General features: G+C 70.0%; 3 protein-coding genes across 7 annotated transcripts; 2 read left to right on the forward strand and 1 right to left on the reverse strand.

Moving 5' to 3' along the window:
- The first annotated feature begins 318 nt into the window (after positions 1-318).
- TUBB3 (tubulin beta 3 class III) lies at positions 319-4,954 on the forward strand. Its single transcript, XM_065640705.1, is given in 4 exon segments — positions 319-1,434; positions 2,551-2,677; positions 3,500-3,610; positions 3,879-4,954. Coding segments are annotated over 4 exon segments (2,430 nt in total).
- Positions 4,955-6,128: 1,174 nt separating this feature from the next.
- On the forward strand, positions 6,129-10,779 carry DEF8 (differentially expressed in FDCP 8 homolog). 3 transcript variants are annotated; one of them, XM_065640706.1, is made up of 12 exons: positions 6,129-6,187; positions 6,833-6,949; positions 7,121-7,203; positions 7,283-7,432; positions 7,508-7,649; positions 7,735-7,899; positions 8,521-8,648; positions 9,115-9,228; positions 9,520-9,600; positions 9,763-9,903; positions 10,030-10,139; positions 10,253-10,779. In XM_065640706.1, the coding sequence occupies exons 2-12, from the start codon at positions 6,844-6,846 to the stop codon at positions 10,353-10,355; spliced, it is 1,323 nt and encodes a 440-aa protein (XP_065496778.1). In that variant the 5' UTR covers positions 6,129-6,187; positions 6,833-6,843; the 3' UTR covers positions 10,356-10,779. The 3 variants fall into 3 exon arrangements, with proteins under 3 accessions (XP_065496778.1, XP_065496779.1, XP_065496780.1); XM_065640707.1 differs by lacking the exon at positions 6,129-6,187 and having other exon boundaries at positions 6,567-6,949; positions 9,769-9,903; XM_065640708.1 differs by lacking the exon at positions 6,129-6,187 and having other exon boundaries at positions 6,567-6,949; positions 9,814-9,903.
- A 649-nt stretch (positions 10,780-11,428) lies between these two features.
- DBNDD1 (dysbindin domain containing 1) lies at positions 11,429-14,928 on the reverse strand. Of its 3 annotated transcripts, none has more exons than XM_065641140.1 (5): positions 14,732-14,847; positions 13,659-13,768; positions 12,533-12,679; positions 11,983-12,123; positions 11,433-11,910 (listed from the first exon to the last, which is right to left on the reverse strand). In XM_065641140.1, exons 2-5 carry the CDS (start codon positions 13,705-13,707, stop codon positions 11,750-11,752), a joined length of 498 nt encoding a protein of 165 aa, XP_065497212.1. In that variant the 5' UTR covers positions 13,708-13,768; positions 14,732-14,847; the 3' UTR covers positions 11,433-11,749. The 3 variants fall into 3 exon arrangements, with proteins under 3 accessions (XP_065497213.1, XP_065497212.1, XP_065497211.1); XM_065641139.1 differs by having other exon boundaries at positions 11,434-11,910; positions 13,659-13,772; XM_065641141.1 differs by lacking the exon at positions 13,659-13,768 and having other exon boundaries at positions 11,429-11,910; positions 14,732-14,928.
- Positions 14,929-15,199: the final 271 nt, after the last annotated feature.

Below are 15,199 nucleotides of genomic sequence, written 5' to 3' on the forward strand. Positions count from 1 at the left end.
TTTAAAGCGGGATAGAGAAAGGGCCCTTTCTTCCCCACCACCCCTGTCCAGCAGGCGCGCAGCTGCAGGGACACCAGGCAGGGCTGGCGAGGAGAACGGCGCAATATCAGGGGTCCAGGCTGGCCCACGGCATCCCCAGGACATCCGCAGGTGGTGGGACCCCCCATCCCCAATTCCTCTGCGTCCCCTCAGCCTTGCCACCACATGCCGTGGTTGCACTGGTGGGGCGGGCCCAAGGCTTGGCAGACGGTGGGTGCTGCAGGGTGCCCCGTGGGCGCAGCCCCCAGCTGGGGGTGCCCTGGAGCTGAGGTGGGGGCCATGTCAACGCTGGCCCCCCTGCGCCTGCTGCGCGAGCCCTGGAACACCAGCAAGGGCAACCAGAGCAACGTCACCTCTGTGGGCAGCAGCACCTGGTGCCAGGGGCTCAACATCCCCAACGAGTTCTTCCTCACGCTGGGGCTGGTGAGCCTGGTGGAGAACCTGCTGGTGGTGGCCGCCATCCTGAAGAACAGGAACCTGCACTCACCCATGTACTACTTCATCTGCTGCCTGGCCATCTCTGACATGCTGGTGAGCATCAGCAACCTGGTGGAGACGCTCTTCATGCTGCTGATGGAGCACGGCATGCTGGTGATCCGCGCCAGCATCGTCCACCATATGGACAATGTAATCGACATGCTCACCTGCAGCTCTGTCATGTCCTCCCTCTCCTTCCAGGGGGTCATTGCCGTGGACCGCTATATCACCATCTTCTACGCCCTGCGCTACCACAGCATCATGACACTGCAACGGGCCGTGGTGACCATGGTCAGCATCTGGCTGGCCAGCACCGTCTCCAGCACAATCTTCATCATCTACTACCGCAACAACGCCATCCTCCTCTGCCTCATCAGCTTCTTTGTCTTCATGCTGGTCCTCATGCTGGTGCTCTACACCCACATGTTCGCCCTGGCCCGCCACCACCTCCGCAGCATGTCCAGCCAGCAGAAGCAGCCCATCTATCACAGGAGCAGCCTGAAGGGAGCTGTCACACTCACCATCCTCCTGGGTGTCTTCTTCATTTGCTGGGGACCGTTCTTCTTCCAACTCTTCCTCATCGTCACCTGCCCCACCAACCCCTTCTGCATCTGCTTCTTCAGCTACTTCAACCTCTTCCTCATCCTCATCATCATCAGCTCGGTGGTTGACCCCCTCATCTATGCCTTCCGGAGCCAGGAGCTCCGGCGAACACTGTGGGAGGTGGTGCTGTGCTCCTGGTAGGCAGCGGGACGCGGGTAACAGCACGGCCGCTCCTGCCACGGGATGGACAGATGGATGTATGGATGGACGGATGGACGGGATGCCCTGCGGGGTGTCCCCGGATCCGGGCTGATGGGCTCGCGGTACCCAATAAAGGCTCTTTGCAGTGATGCTGTAGCTGGTACCGCCGTGCAGCCCCGGGTGGTCTCAGCCCTTCCCCGCCCCACTGTTTATTCAAAGCTCAATTGTTCCCGGTTGTCGCTGTCAGGCCACAGCCGCCTGCACTGGTCCCGGGACCGGGGGTGACCAGCAGGGACCGGGAGGGACCGGCGGGTTGTGGGAGCAGCCCCGGGCGCGGGCCGGCGGGAGGCCGGTCCCCGCGGTGGGGGCGCAGCCACGGCCGCCCCCGGACAAAGGGTCCCCTCGCCGCCGCCGCCGCCGCCGCCTTTGTTCTCGGGCCGCGCCCGCCGCCGCCCACCACGGCCCCGCGGGGGCTCCTGATGCCCGCGACCCCCAGGACAGCCCCCGTGCCCTGTCCCTGCAGACCCCCGCGAGGGGACGGGGCTTGGGGTGTATCCCCCCCGCCGCTGCCTCGGGATGCTCCCGCCGTACCGGGAGATCCCTGCCCCCACGCGCGGGTCCTGGGGTCCCCCCGCGTGCCGGGGCGGGCCCCCTCCCCTCCCCGCCATGGGTGCAGGGGTCCCCTCCCCCGCCCATGCCCCCCGCGGCTGCCGGGGGTCCCCGAACCGGCGGGGCCGGGGCGGGGCGGGGCGGGCGGCGGCGCCGGTGCCGCAGGGGCTGTTGCAGCGCTGCGGCGGCGGGCGCTGATTGGCTGCGGAGGGGCGGTGGCGTCAGCGCCCGGCCCGGTGCGGCGCGAGGCGCCTATAAAGGAGGCGGCGGCGGCGGGGCCGCCCCCCGCGCTCTCGGTGCCGCTTCGCTCCGCTCCTGCTCCCGCGCCCGTCCCGCTCCGGCCCGGCAGCACCATGAGGGAGATCGTCCACATCCAGGCGGGGCAATGCGGCAACCAGATCGGCGCCAAGGTAACGGCGGCACCGCCCCGCCGCGGCGGAGCGGCGGACAAAGACACCCCCCCCGCACCCCCTCCCCCTCCCCGCCGCACCGGGCGGACAAAGGGCCCCGCCCTCCCCGGCCCCCCCCGCGCCTTTGTCCGGCCGCCGCCCTTCAGCACCGCGGACAGCGCCCCGCGCCCCGCCGCCAGGGGGCGCCCGCCCCGCCCCGCCCTGCCCGGGGGGTCCCGGGGGTCCCGGGGGGCCCCGGGGGGTGCGTGTGTGTGTGTGTGTGTCCCGACACCGAGCCCTGTGCCCCCAGTTCTGGGAGGTGATCAGCGACGAGCACGGCATCGACCCCAGCGGCAACTACGTGGGTGACTCCGACCTGCAGCTGGAGCGCATCAGCGTCTACTACAATGAGGCCTCTTGTAAGCGACCCCCCCCGGGCCCCCCGGGCAGGGCAGCCCAGCACCCCCACCCCAGCCGTGGGGGGGGGCCTGTGCCTTCCCCCCCGGTGCAGGCAGGTCCTGTGTCTGCTGGGGCAGAGGGGGGCAGGTACACATACACACCCCCTGGGGCCCTTGGCGGGGGCAGATATGTGCACCCATCCTGTGGGACCCTGTGATTTTGGGAAGGCAGATATATGCATCAGCTCCATGGGGCCCTGAGGGTGGGGGGGGGCAGGCATGCATTCACCCTGTGGGACCTTGTGATTTTGGAGGGGCAGATACATGCACTCAGCTCTGTGAGGCCCTGCAGTGCTGTGGGGGACACACTCTTGCACCCAGCCCCACAGGGACCCTGTTGTCGGGGGGGGACATGACATGTGCACCCCCCGCCATGGGACCTTGTCCTTGGGGAGGGAGGGGGGCGGGGTGACACAACACATGCACACAGCCCCTTGGGGACACCGTGGTTGGGGGAGGTGCACCCAGCCACGTGGGACCTTGTCCTCTGGGGGTGGGGGGACACAACACACACACCCAGCTCCATGGGACCCTGTGGTCTGGCAGATGTGACACATAACAAGTGCACCCAGCCCCACGGGGACACCATGGTTTGGGGGAGTGCGCCCAGCCCAGTGGGACCTTGTGCTCTGGGGGGCATACGATGAGTGCACCCAGCCTCACAGGGACCCTGTGTTTTGGGGGGATGAACACACACACACCAGCCCCATGGGACCCTATAGGGTGGGGGGGTACCCCAGAGAGGGCACAGCAGATCCCCTCCCAGCATGGGGTCTCTCGCAGCTCACAAGTACGTGCCTCGCGCCATCCTGGTGGACCTGGAGCCAGGGACAATGGACAGTGTGCGCTCGGGAGCGTTCGGCCACCTCTTCCGCCCCGACAACTTCATCTTCGGTAGGTCCCGGGGTGGGGAACGCCATCCCCTGGGTCCCCATACCCGTCCCGGGCTGTCGCCATCCCCGGGGCGCTCGGCGGGTGCGTCCCCACCTGCGCCACAGGGCCTGGCACCACCGGCACGCCGCCAAACCTTTGCGGTTTCCGCTTCCCACCCCACCCCAGCTTCAGATCTCACCGATGCTGCCGCTGGCAGCACCCATCCCCTCCCCAGCATGGGCGTGGGGGTGCCGCCAGCCATCAGGTGCCTCTTGTCCCCCCACAACAGGGCAGAGTGGTGCCGGGAACAACTGGGCCAAGGGCCACTACACAGAGGGGGCTGAGCTGGTGGACTCGGTGCTGGACGTGGTGCGGAAGGAGTGTGAGAACTGCGACTGCCTGCAGGGCTTCCAGCTCACCCACTCGCTGGGCGGCGGCACCGGCTCCGGCATGGGCACCCTGCTCATCAGCAAGGTGCGGGAGGAGTATCCCGACCGCATCATGAACACTTTCAGCGTGGTGCCATCCCCCAAGGTGTCAGACACGGTTGTGGAGCCCTACAACGCCACGCTGTCCATCCACCAGCTGGTGGAGAACACGGATGAGACCTACTGCATCGACAATGAAGCCCTCTACGACATCTGTTTCCGCACCCTCAAGCTGGCCACCCCCACCTACGGCGACCTCAACCACCTCGTCTCTGCCACCATGAGCGGCGTCACCACCTCCCTCCGCTTCCCCGGCCAGCTCAACGCCGATCTCCGCAAGCTGGCTGTCAACATGGTGCCCTTCCCGCGTCTCCACTTCTTCATGCCGGGCTTCGCCCCGCTGACGGCCCGCGGCAGCCAGCAGTACCGCGCCCTCACCGTCCCCGAGCTCACCCAGCAGATGTTCGACGCCAAGAACATGATGGCCGCCTGCGACCCCCGCCATGGCCGCTACCTCACCGTGGCCACCGTCTTCCGTGGCCGCATGTCCATGAAGGAGGTGGATGAGCAGATGTTGGCCATCCAGAGCAAGAACAGCTCCTACTTCGTGGAGTGGATCCCCAACAACGTCAAGGTGGCTGTTTGCGACATCCCTCCCCGGGGGCTGAAGATGTCCTCCACCTTCATCGGCAACAGCACTGCCATCCAGGAGCTCTTCAAGCGGATCTCAGAGCAGTTCACGGCCATGTTCCGCCGCAAGGCCTTCCTCCACTGGTACACAGGCGAGGGGATGGACGAGATGGAGTTCACCGAGGCCGAGAGCAACATGAATGACCTGGTGTCTGAGTACCAGCAGTACCAGGACGCCACGGCCGAGGAGGAGGGCGAGATGTACGAGGATGATGAGGAGGAGTCGGAGGCGCAGGGTGCCAAGTGATGCCCGCTGCCCCCCCGCTGCCCGCAGTCTCCCCGGCTTCGTGCTGCTGCCCCCCAGCCGGGCTGTCCCTGCGTGTCCCTTTGGTGTCTCCTGATCCTGTCCCACCCTGAGCCGACTCAGCTCCCCCACTCCTCCTCCTGCCTCCCCCTTTTTCTTTTTTTACTGGTTCGTGTCTATTTTTTTTTTTGAATACTTAATAAATGTATTGCTGTCCAGGTACCACCTGTCTGCAGATCCTGGGGAGGGAGGGAGGGGGGAGCAATGGACCCTCTGCTGGGGGCAACTTGGGGGCTCAACCCCATTCATGGGGGGACTTGGGGACCCCACATGCCCAGGGTGGCTGTGCTGCTTCTTTCCTGGTGCCTGTCCCCAGTGTGTCCCCTTGTCCCATGATGCTGTGCCCCACACTGTCCTGGTCCCCAGGGAGGGGGCACAGGTGTCATTTCACCCGGCTGCAGTGCCTGGGAGGGTGGCTGTCCCTTTGTCTCCACTGTCACCCTTCTCCGTTCTGGGGTGGGGGATGGTGGCTGCCCCATCCCTGTGCCAGGACAGTGATGGCCCTTTGTCCCTCTAGACGAGGTGGGGACACGGACCCCAGGGTGCTCCCCCAGGGCTGGGCATGTGCCTGGCTTTGGGGGATCCGGGGCACCCCCAGCCCAAACAACCTTGAACCCCCTGACCCTGGTGACCCCCAGCTCCAGCCCGGGTGCTGGGCTGACCCGGGGGGGCTCAGGCTGTGGTGCTGCAGCCCCTTGGGGCCGCTGCTCCCTCCTGGGGGTCCCTGTGGGGAGAGGGACTGTGCCGTGGGGTTAAGGGGATGGGGACTATAGGGCTAAGGGCTCTGGGAGCAAGGAGCTGTGGGGCTGGGGCTGCGGGGAGCTATGGGGCTGGAGGCTTTGGGGACCAGGAGCTATGGGGGCTGGGGACTATGGGGGTTGGGGGTTTTGGGGATCGGGAGCTGCGGGGCTGGGGGCTACGCAGAGAAGCGGTCTGGGGTCTCTGGCGCAGGGGGCGGTGGGCAGGGGGAGCCGCGGGGCCGCGCAGGGGGGTCCAGCCCGTGTGCCCGGACGCCGCGTCCCCGTTGTCTCCCGGCGCGGCCCCGCCCGGGTGCGCTGCGGTGCAGTGCGGTCCGCCGGCCGGCGGGGGGCGGCAGCGCGGCAGGGCGGAGGGGGCGGGGCCGCCCGGCTGGGCGGAGCGCGGCGCTCAAGAGCGGGGGCGGCGCGCGGTGCTGCGGTGAGCGGGGCGGGGGCGCTGCCCCCTGGCGGGCGGGGGCGGGGGCGGGGGCGGGGGCGGGGGCGGGGGCGGGGGCAGGGGCAGGGGCAGGGGCAGGGGCAGGGGCAGGGGCAGGGGCAGGGGGCTGCGCCCTGCGGGGTGGGGCGCGGTGCGGTGCGGGAGGGCGGGGGGGAGCGGGGTACGGGGCAATAGGGGGTGCATGGGGCGGCCCTGCAGCGGGGGATGCGGGAGGGCTGGGAAATGGGCGGCTGTGCCATGCGGGGTGCGGGGGGGCTGTGCAACCAGGGGTGCGGGGAGCAGCCGGTGCAGGGAGGGGGTGCGGGAGGCTGGGCTGTGTGGGGTGCACGGGGGGGCTGTGCAATGTGGGGGTGCCGGGGGGGCGCTGCCATCCAGGCCCGTGCAAGAAGAGTCGGGGCTGCGGGCACCCCACGACGGGGAGCGACCTGCAGCGGGGGCTGCGCCGGGGGGGCCGGACGGTGCCGGGATGGGCTGACCGGGGCTGAGCCGGGCGGTGGCAGCCGGGCAGGGCGGGGACCGCGGGCGTGGGAGGCTGAGGGACGGGTTTGTCCACGGGGGACGGCGCCAGCGCCGGGGTGACGGTGCCAGTGGCGGCGGGTGGCTGAGGCGGCCGCCCGCGTCCCGCAGGGTGGGTGACGATGGCGTACGACGAGCGGCTGGCCCGCTTCCGCCAGGCCCACCTCAACCCCTTCAACAAGGGCCCCGAGCAGCAGGAGCACCCGGACGGGGGGGCCCCCGCCCCAGGTGGGTGCTGACCCCCCTGCCCCACGGCCGGGAGGGTGGGTGGTCTGGGCCCCATGGCGGGGCTGCCCCTGTCCCATCCCTGCCCCGTGGCCGGGGGGGTGGGTGGTCCCGGCCCCACACTGGGGGAGGGGAGGTGGTCCCAGCCCCCTCGTGGCACTTGCCCCCCTGCAGCCCCACAGCCGGATCCGTCCCCAGGGGACCCTGAAGGCACCCTGGACCTGGGGCTGGCCGAGGACCACTTCTCCCGCCCCGAGGTGAGCGGGGCCCAGGGGGAGCAGGCTGGGGGGTATGGGGCTGCTGACCCCCCTCCTCCTGCTCCCCCTGCTGCCGCAGGGCCTGATCCTGGCGCCAGATGTGCAGCAGCTGCGCCAGGCCATCGAGGAGTGCAAGCGGGTGATCCTGGCGCTGCCCGAGCACTCGGAGCGGCAGAAGGATGCGGTGGTGCGGCTCATCCACCTCCGCCTCAAGCTGCAGGAGCTGAAGGTGGGGCCGAGGTGGGGGTGTGGGGGGTCTCCATGGCTTGGGGGGTGCCACACTGACCACCCCCCACCTCTGCAGGACCCTGGTGAGGATGAGCCCAACATCCGGGTGGTCCTGGAGCATCGCTTCTACAAGGAGAAGAGCAAGAGCGTGAAGCAGATGTGTGACAAGTGCAGTACCATCATCTGGGGCCTCATCCAGACCTGGTACACCTGCACAGGTGGGGCTTGGACCCCCCCCAACCCCAGGCCCCCACCCCCTCCATCCCTGCGCGGACAGTCACCTGTCCCCGCCCCCCGCCCCAGGCTGCTACTACCGGTGCCACAGCAAGTGCCTGCCGCTGGTGAGCAAGCCCTGCGTGCGTGCCAAGGTCAGCCACCAGGCCGAGTACCAGCTCAGCATCTGCCCCGAGAGTGGGCTGGACAGCCAGGACTACCGCTGTGCCGAGTGCCGCGCACCCATCTCTCTCCGTGAGGCTGCACTGCTGTGTGGGGCTGTGGGGCTGGGATGTGTGTGGGGCTGGAGGGATCTAGGGGCTGCTGGGGACTTGGCGGGAGCTGAGGGCTGCATGGGGCTGGGGGCTGGATGGGGCTGTGTGGAGCTGGAGGGAGCTGTGGGGCTCTGTGGGGCTGGGAGGTGTGTGGGGCTGGGGGGAGCTGGGTGCCAGGGCTGTGTGGGGCTGGGGGATGTGTGGGGCTGGGGGATTGGAGGGGCTGGGGTCCTTTGGGGGCTTCATGGGGTTGGGGAGCTGTGGGGCTGGGGCGAGCTGGAGGTTGGGGCTCTGTGGGCTGCCTGGGGCTGGGAGCTGGGGGGAGCCAGGGGTCGGGGCTGTTTGGGGCTGGGGGGAGCTGGGGGTCAGAGCTGTTTGGGGCTGGGGTAGCTGGGGGTCAGGGCTGTTTGGAGCTATGGGGAGCTGGGGGTCAGGGCTGTTTGGAGCTGGGGGGGCACAGCGCGTGTGAAGGTGACGCTGGGGCCCTGCTGTGTCTCCGGGTGCTGCCGCAGGTCCCACGGGGGTCTGTGGCGTGGGGCCAGCAGGGTGTGGGGTGCCGGCGCGTGTGCCAACGCGTGTGCCGGGGCGTGTGCCGCCGCAGGGGGGGTGCCCAGCGAGGCCCGGCAGTGCGACTACACCGGCCTCTACTACTGCAGCAGCTGCCACTGGAATGACCTGGCTGTTGTGCCTGCCCGCGCCATCCACAACTGGGACTTCGAGCCCCGCAAGGTGCCCCTGGCGTGGGGCGGGGGCTCGGGGGTGCCCAGGGTCTAGGGGATCACCTGGGGGGGCTGTGTCGCTGGTTAGAGGTCACTTAGGGGGCTGTGTCCCTGGCCATGGGGGTCCCTGGGGGCTGTGTCACTTTGTGGAGGTCACCTGGGGGGCTGTGTCCCTGGCTGGAGGTCACTTAGGGGACTGTGTTCCAGTGTAAATGTCACTTGAGGGGCCATGTTGCTGGGCAGGGGTCCCTGGGGGCTGTGTCTCTGCTTGGAGGTCACTTAGAGGTCCATGTCCCTGGGCGTGACTGTCCCTGGGTCTGCATCCCTGGGCAGAGGTCACTTGTGGGGGTGTCCCCAAAGTTGTGTCCCTGGCGATGGAGTTCCTGGGCAGTGGTGCCGAGGGTCCCCAGGGCCGTGGTGGTGGGGACATCCCGGTGCCTGTGGGGTGATGGTGGCCCCGGGTGTGGGCCTGGCAGGTGTCGCGCTGCAGCATGCGGTACCTGGCGCTGATGGTGTCGCGGCCCGTGCTGAAGCTGCGGGAGATCAACCCGCTGCTCTTCAACTACGTGGAGGAGCTGGTGGAGATCCGGGTGAGCAGGGGAGCATCTGTGTGGGGGGACCCACACCTGGCAGGGCATGGGTGGAGGTCAGGATGGGGGGTGCCCAAACTGCTACAGGGCTGAACTTGACCCAGCCTGACCTTGTCCCTGTCACATGTCTCTATCCTGTCCTCATCCCATTCCTATCCCTATCCCCATCCTCATCTCATTCCCACACCATTGTCATCTCGTTCCCACCCCTGTCCCCATCCTGCCCCTGCCCTTTTCCCTGTCTTGGTCCCATCCCTGTCCCCATTTCCATCCCATCATGTACCCCCGCAGAAGCTGCGCCAGGACATCCTGCTCATGAAGCCCTATTTCATCACCTGCAAGGAGGCGATGGAGGCGCGGCTGCTGCTGCAGGTCAGCCCCCGTGGGCAGCCAGGCAGGGGGGACCATGGGCACAGGGCACAGCGGTGAAGGGCACAGCGGTGATGGGCACAGTAGGGATGACAGCGGTGATGGGCACAGTGATGATAGGCACAGTAGGGATGGGCACAAGGGTGACAGGCTGTCTGCCTGCAGCTGCAGGACCGGCAGCACTTTGTGGAGAACGATGAGATGTACTCGCTGCAGGACCTGATTGACATTGAAGCTGGGCGCCTGAGCTGCTCCCTGACGGAGATCCACACCCTCTTCGCCAAACACATCAAGCTGGACTGCGAGGTGAGCTGGTGCCATGGGGCAGCCTCGGCCGCGACCCACGGCGTGGCTCTGGTGGGGCCAGCACCCTGTTAGGGTGCAGGGGGCCCCACCGGGCGCCGTTGGGACCCTCTGCCCGCTCCCCACCAGCGCTGCCAGGCGAAAGGCTTCGTGTGCGAGCTCTGCAAGGAGGGCGACGTGCTCTTCCCCTTCGACAGCCACACCTCCGTCTGCACCGACTGCTCTGCCGTCTTCCACAGGTACGGCACGCACTGGGGGCAGCCGGGCCCGCCGGTGTGGCACAGGGAGGGGGGGACACGGGTGTCACTGGGCCAGTGCCATGGGGTGACCCATTGCTGTCCCCTCCCCGCAGGGACTGCTACTACGACAACTCCACCACGTGCCCCAAGTGCGCCCGGCTCAGCCTGCGCAAGCAGTCCCTCTTCCAGGACTCTGGCAACGAGGCAGAGCCCTGAGGGGGGCCCGGCCCCACAGCCCCCCCAACCTGCCACGGGGCCTTGGGACGGATGGGCAGCCCCCGGCTCTGTGAGGCATGGACATCGTGGGGGGGTCGGTGCCAGACCCCAGCTGCTCCCCAGGGTCGGATGAGCCCCACGGGAGGTGTCGGGAGCCGGTTAACAACCCACAGCAGCTCCCGCCACCCCTGCGCTGAGCCTGCCCCAGCCAGCCCGGAGCACAGGCAGGGGCGCAGGCAGGGGCTCCGCTGCCTGCAGCCACGCGCTGCGGGTGATCATGCCGGTCGAGCTGGAGCAACAGGTGCTGCCGGAGAGGGCGAGCACATGGGGACTTGGAGGAGCCCCCTGTGAGCGCGCTTGCCATACCTGTGGGTGCTGAAGGCCTGGGCGGGAAGCAGGAGCTGGGGGGCCCTGCCACCCCCCCCACACACACTACTGGGATAACGCTGCTGATTTTGGAGGAAAGCACCTGGTTCCACTCCCCACACCCATTCCCAGGGCTGCAGGGGGGCTGGAGCTGGGCAAGGCGCCATGTGAGGCTGCTCTCCCCACACCCCGCGGGTCCCCCCAGGTTTCCTGTAGCATTAACGAGGCCTCTTTGTGCAACCCGGCACTCGTGTCCCTGCTTTGGCGCGGCGTCAGCGGGGGCCGGGCCAGGGGCTCCCGTCGGGGCTGCGGCTGCAGCGGGGGGGTTCGCCCTACGGGAGAAGCACCGGGGCTGCCCCGACCCCCCCACCCCGGGCTTTCCTCGTGGGCCTGTCCCACCCCGGTGCCGTGTCGCATGACGTCATCGGTGTGACATAAGGAGGGGTGACCATCCCCGGTCTCCCGCCCTCCGGGAGGGGCAGCAGTCGGTGCTGTCCCGGTAACGGCCGGGCTCCCTCTGTCCTGCCCGGGGCATCCCCGGTGTCCGCCCGCCGTCCCTCACGGGCCCGACGGGAGCCTCGTGTCCCGCACGGGGGGTCCCTCCTCTAACCCCCCCCCGCTTTCCCTCCCCGCGGCGACGGAGACGGGCAGAGCCGCGGGGGTGGTGGGTCGGTCGGTTTTACCGGAACTCAGCGCTGCTACATGAGTGCGGGGCGGGCACCGGTACCGGCCCCGCTCCGCCGGGCCCGGGCCGCCGCTCCCGGGAGCCACGACCGTGCCAGCCTCGGGCCACAGGCTCTGGCCGGCTCCATGCCGCTCTCCGCGGGGCTGAGGTCCGCCTGGTCCCGGGGCCGGCCCCCGCTGCCTCTGCGCCCCCCTCCCGCCGCACCAGTCGTGCGCCCCGGCTCCCCCGGGCAGCGCGGCGGGTTCGGGCTCCAGCGCTGGCGGGGAGCGGCCGGCACCGGCGTGTCCCCGTGTCCGTGTGTCCCTCGGCGCGTCCCCGCCGCCCCCCGGGGCCGGGGCAGCCCTTAGGGCTCTCGGGGCCGCTCGGCGGGCAGGAAGGCGTCCGGGGGGCCCGGCGGCAGCTCCGGGTCACTGAGGTGCTTCTTGTCCCGTCCCTGCTCCCGTGCTCGGGTCCAAGAGGGCGAGCGCAGGTACCCAGCCCGCGGCACGGCTGGCGGCTGCAGCCCTGCGGGGACACACGGCTCAGGGACGGACGGACGGACGGACGGACAGGCCGAGGACGGTAGCGCTCGCTCACCGCTGGGCGACTCTCCGGCCGCGTTCTCCTCATCGGAGTCGGCAAAAACCTCGGCCAGCTCCTGGTCCGACATGTCGGTCAGCTCGGTCAGGTCCAGCAGGTCGAAGTGAACCTCCAGCGAGGAGACGCTGCTCAGGGGCTCTGTGGACAGCGGCTGCACTGGGGACCCGCCACGAAGCCCCGGGGACAGGCTGGGGACAGCGGGGGTGGGCACCCGGGGTGGGAGCTCGGGGAGCTGGCGGGAAGACAAGGGGCTCGGCGGGGACAATGGCCAGCTGGAGGCAGGCGGGGGACGCTGGGACAGGCAGGGACCCCAGGGATAGGCAGGGACCTTGGGCACTGGCAGAGGATGCCAGGGACAGGTAAGGACCCCAGGGACAGGCAGGGGCCCTGAGGGCAGGCAGGAGATGCTATGGGCAGGCGGAGGATCCCGAGGACAGGCAGGGGATGCCAAGGAACAGGTAGGGACCCCAGGGGTTGGCAGGGGATCCTGGGGACAGGCCGAGGATGCCAGGGGATGGGCAGGCTGCCTGCGCAGGGTGGCACTCACGTCTGCGCTCGGTGACCTGCAGCAGGCCAGCGCTGGGGATGGGGATGCCGCCCTGCTCCTCTGCAGGGGCTCCGGGGGGCTCCGGGGCTGGCCCATGGGTGGGGGTCCCTGCTGGGCACTCTGGGGCCAGTGCCTCCTTGCTGAGCTCTGTGACAATGGCATCTGCTGCGTCGGTGACAGCAGCTCCCTCCCAAGGCCCCACCAGCCCCCTCAGGGTGTCCCAGCTGAGGGGAATGAGGGCAGCGGGACCCCCGGAAGGACGGGCAGAGCTGCCCAGGTCCTGGCAGCCCCTGTGCTGGCAGCCGGCAGCCCCACGCCCCCCACCCTGCACAGCCCCTTTGTGTCGGCGAGACAAAAGCGCGGCCTGTGCCGGAGCCCAGACAAGGGATGGTTTGTCTCCCGGCAAGAGCCGGTGGGGCCAAGGCAGCCACAGTGGTGGCACAGCCCATGACCATGAAACAGCCGTGCCTGGACACCCCTCCGGGGCTGAGGGCACCAAGGGTGGGCAGGAGACCTTGTGTGTCAGGGGCAGCACTGGGCACCACCACTCATGGGGCCCCAGCCCACCCGAGGTCGGTGCTGGAGCAGGATGGACCCAGCTGTGCCCCGGCACCACGTGCCACCGGGTCCTGCCATCATCGCACTGCTGGGTGAGATGGCACAGGGATGGGCTCACCCCGCGCTGGGCATCTCCTCCTTCCCCCCAGGATGGTGACAGCGGGACAGGGGACAGAAATCCCCTGAACCCAAAGGAGGCAGGACAGGGAAAGGGACATTATGGGGGTGTTTGGTTCCTGGTACACGGAGCCACAGGACACTAGTGCCCCTGCTCCAGCACCAGCTCTGCTGTGTCCTGACCCCGCAAGGCAGGACCACGCACCCTGTGCTGCTGGCACCTTCCCACTGGCTGGGAAATGGGGTCCCCACCCTGCTCCAATGCTGGGAAGTGCTCCTTGGGGGGGACATGGGGGCTGCCTGCTCCTGCCCGCTCCCACCATCCCACCCCATGCACCACCACACTGCCCAGCCCTGTGGGGTGACACAGCGGTGTCACTGCCTGGAGCACGTCCTCCCCTTCCACCAGCAGCCTCCCAGCCCCACTCCCCCTTCCCAAACCCCCACCCACCAGGGCACTGGTCCCTGCCGCAGAAATCCCCTCTGGCCTCCGCCTGCATGGTCACGCCACGCCAGCCACACTGCCGGCCACGCTGCCCCGCTCCGGCCTGGGCTCACCGGCTGCCTGGCAGGGAGCGGGGCTGCCATCAGGGCTCTCTCCCCGCACACCGCTCTGCTGACTCACGTCAATCCGCAGAGCCCGGCAGCAGCCGGCTCCGGCCACTCCACTGGTGTCAGCCCCACTCGTGGCCGGTGCCCAGCCTGGTGACACTGTTCCCCCATGGGGTCTGGAGGGCCCGGTGCCACAGGAGGGTACAGCCGGGGCCACTGCCGCGACAGGGGCCGTGGCACAGCCGTGTGCGGGGCACATGCAGGAGGGATGGGCGTGCACAGGAGCCCCGGCACCACCCGTGTCACCATGCAGGACCCCGCTGCAGCCCCCCCTAACACTGGAGCCCCCCCAGCTCCACTAGCATGGCCACCACCCTGTCCCCAAGCGCCCCAGCCCTCCGCACTCCTCCACCAGCACTGGCACCCCATCTGCCTGCCCAGCACTGCCCCTGCGCCTCACCCTGCCCCGGGCACCTCGTATGCTGGCCTGGCACCCCACTGCACACCCACACCCCCTGGGCACCCCACTGCACCCCCACGTCCCGTGGGCACCCCCCGTGCGCACCCACAGTCCCATCCCAGATTCTCCCTGCACACACCTCCCTGCGCAGTCACTCCCCCTGCGTGCGCTGTCACCCTCCGTCCCGGCCCCCAGCCCCCCCATCCCACAGCTCCGCACCCCTGCAGCCGGGCACCCCAGCACGGCCCCCATGTCCCTGGGCGCACACACGCTCCCCCTTGCACATCCGCACCCCCACTTCCATCCCCCTGCACAAACGCCCCCCCGCACCCCATGCACCCCCTGCAACCCCGCACACACCCCCCGCACACCCCGCCCTGCACCTCCCTGCGCACCCCCGCCCCCCGCGGGGCCCGGCCCGGTTCCGCCCGCTGCGGGTCCCGCCTGGCCGAGCCGCCCGGCCCGGGGCCGCGGTGACGGGCGCAGCGGCCGTGCCCCCGCCCCGCCCTCACCTCCGGTGCCGGCCGCTCCCGGAGCCTCCATGAGCCGGGCCGGGCCGGCGCCGGTGCTGGGCGGGGCGGGCCCGGTGCCAGCCCGCAGCCCGCACGCTCCTGCCCGCCGCCGCGGGGCGGTGCTGGGGGCGGTGCGGGGGCGGGGGGGGACCGGGGCGTGCGGAGAAGCGCCCGGGACCGCGGGTCCGGGGGGCGGGAGGCACGGCGGGGACCCGGGAGGCCGCGGGGGTGCGGAGGGGACCCGGAGGAGGGCCGGGACACACGGGAACGGGCGCGCAGCGGGGACCCCGGGCGTGCGGCGGGGACTCGAGTCGCAGAGGGGCCCTGGGGGTCCCCGGGTGGGGAGGCCGGGGGTGCCGGGGCCCGGGGCGCAGCGCTGAGCCCGGGGGTGCGGGGAGGCACCGAGCACAGCGGGACCCCCCGCGCCCGGATCGGGCCCCCCCGCGCCCGGATCGGGCCCCGCCGCCG

This window comes from Caloenas nicobarica, chromosome 9 (assembly GCF_036013445.1).
Source record: "Caloenas nicobarica isolate bCalNic1 chromosome 9, bCalNic1.hap1, whole genome shotgun sequence".
Lineage (NCBI taxonomy): Eukaryota > Metazoa > Chordata > Aves > Columbiformes > Columbidae > Caloenas > Caloenas nicobarica.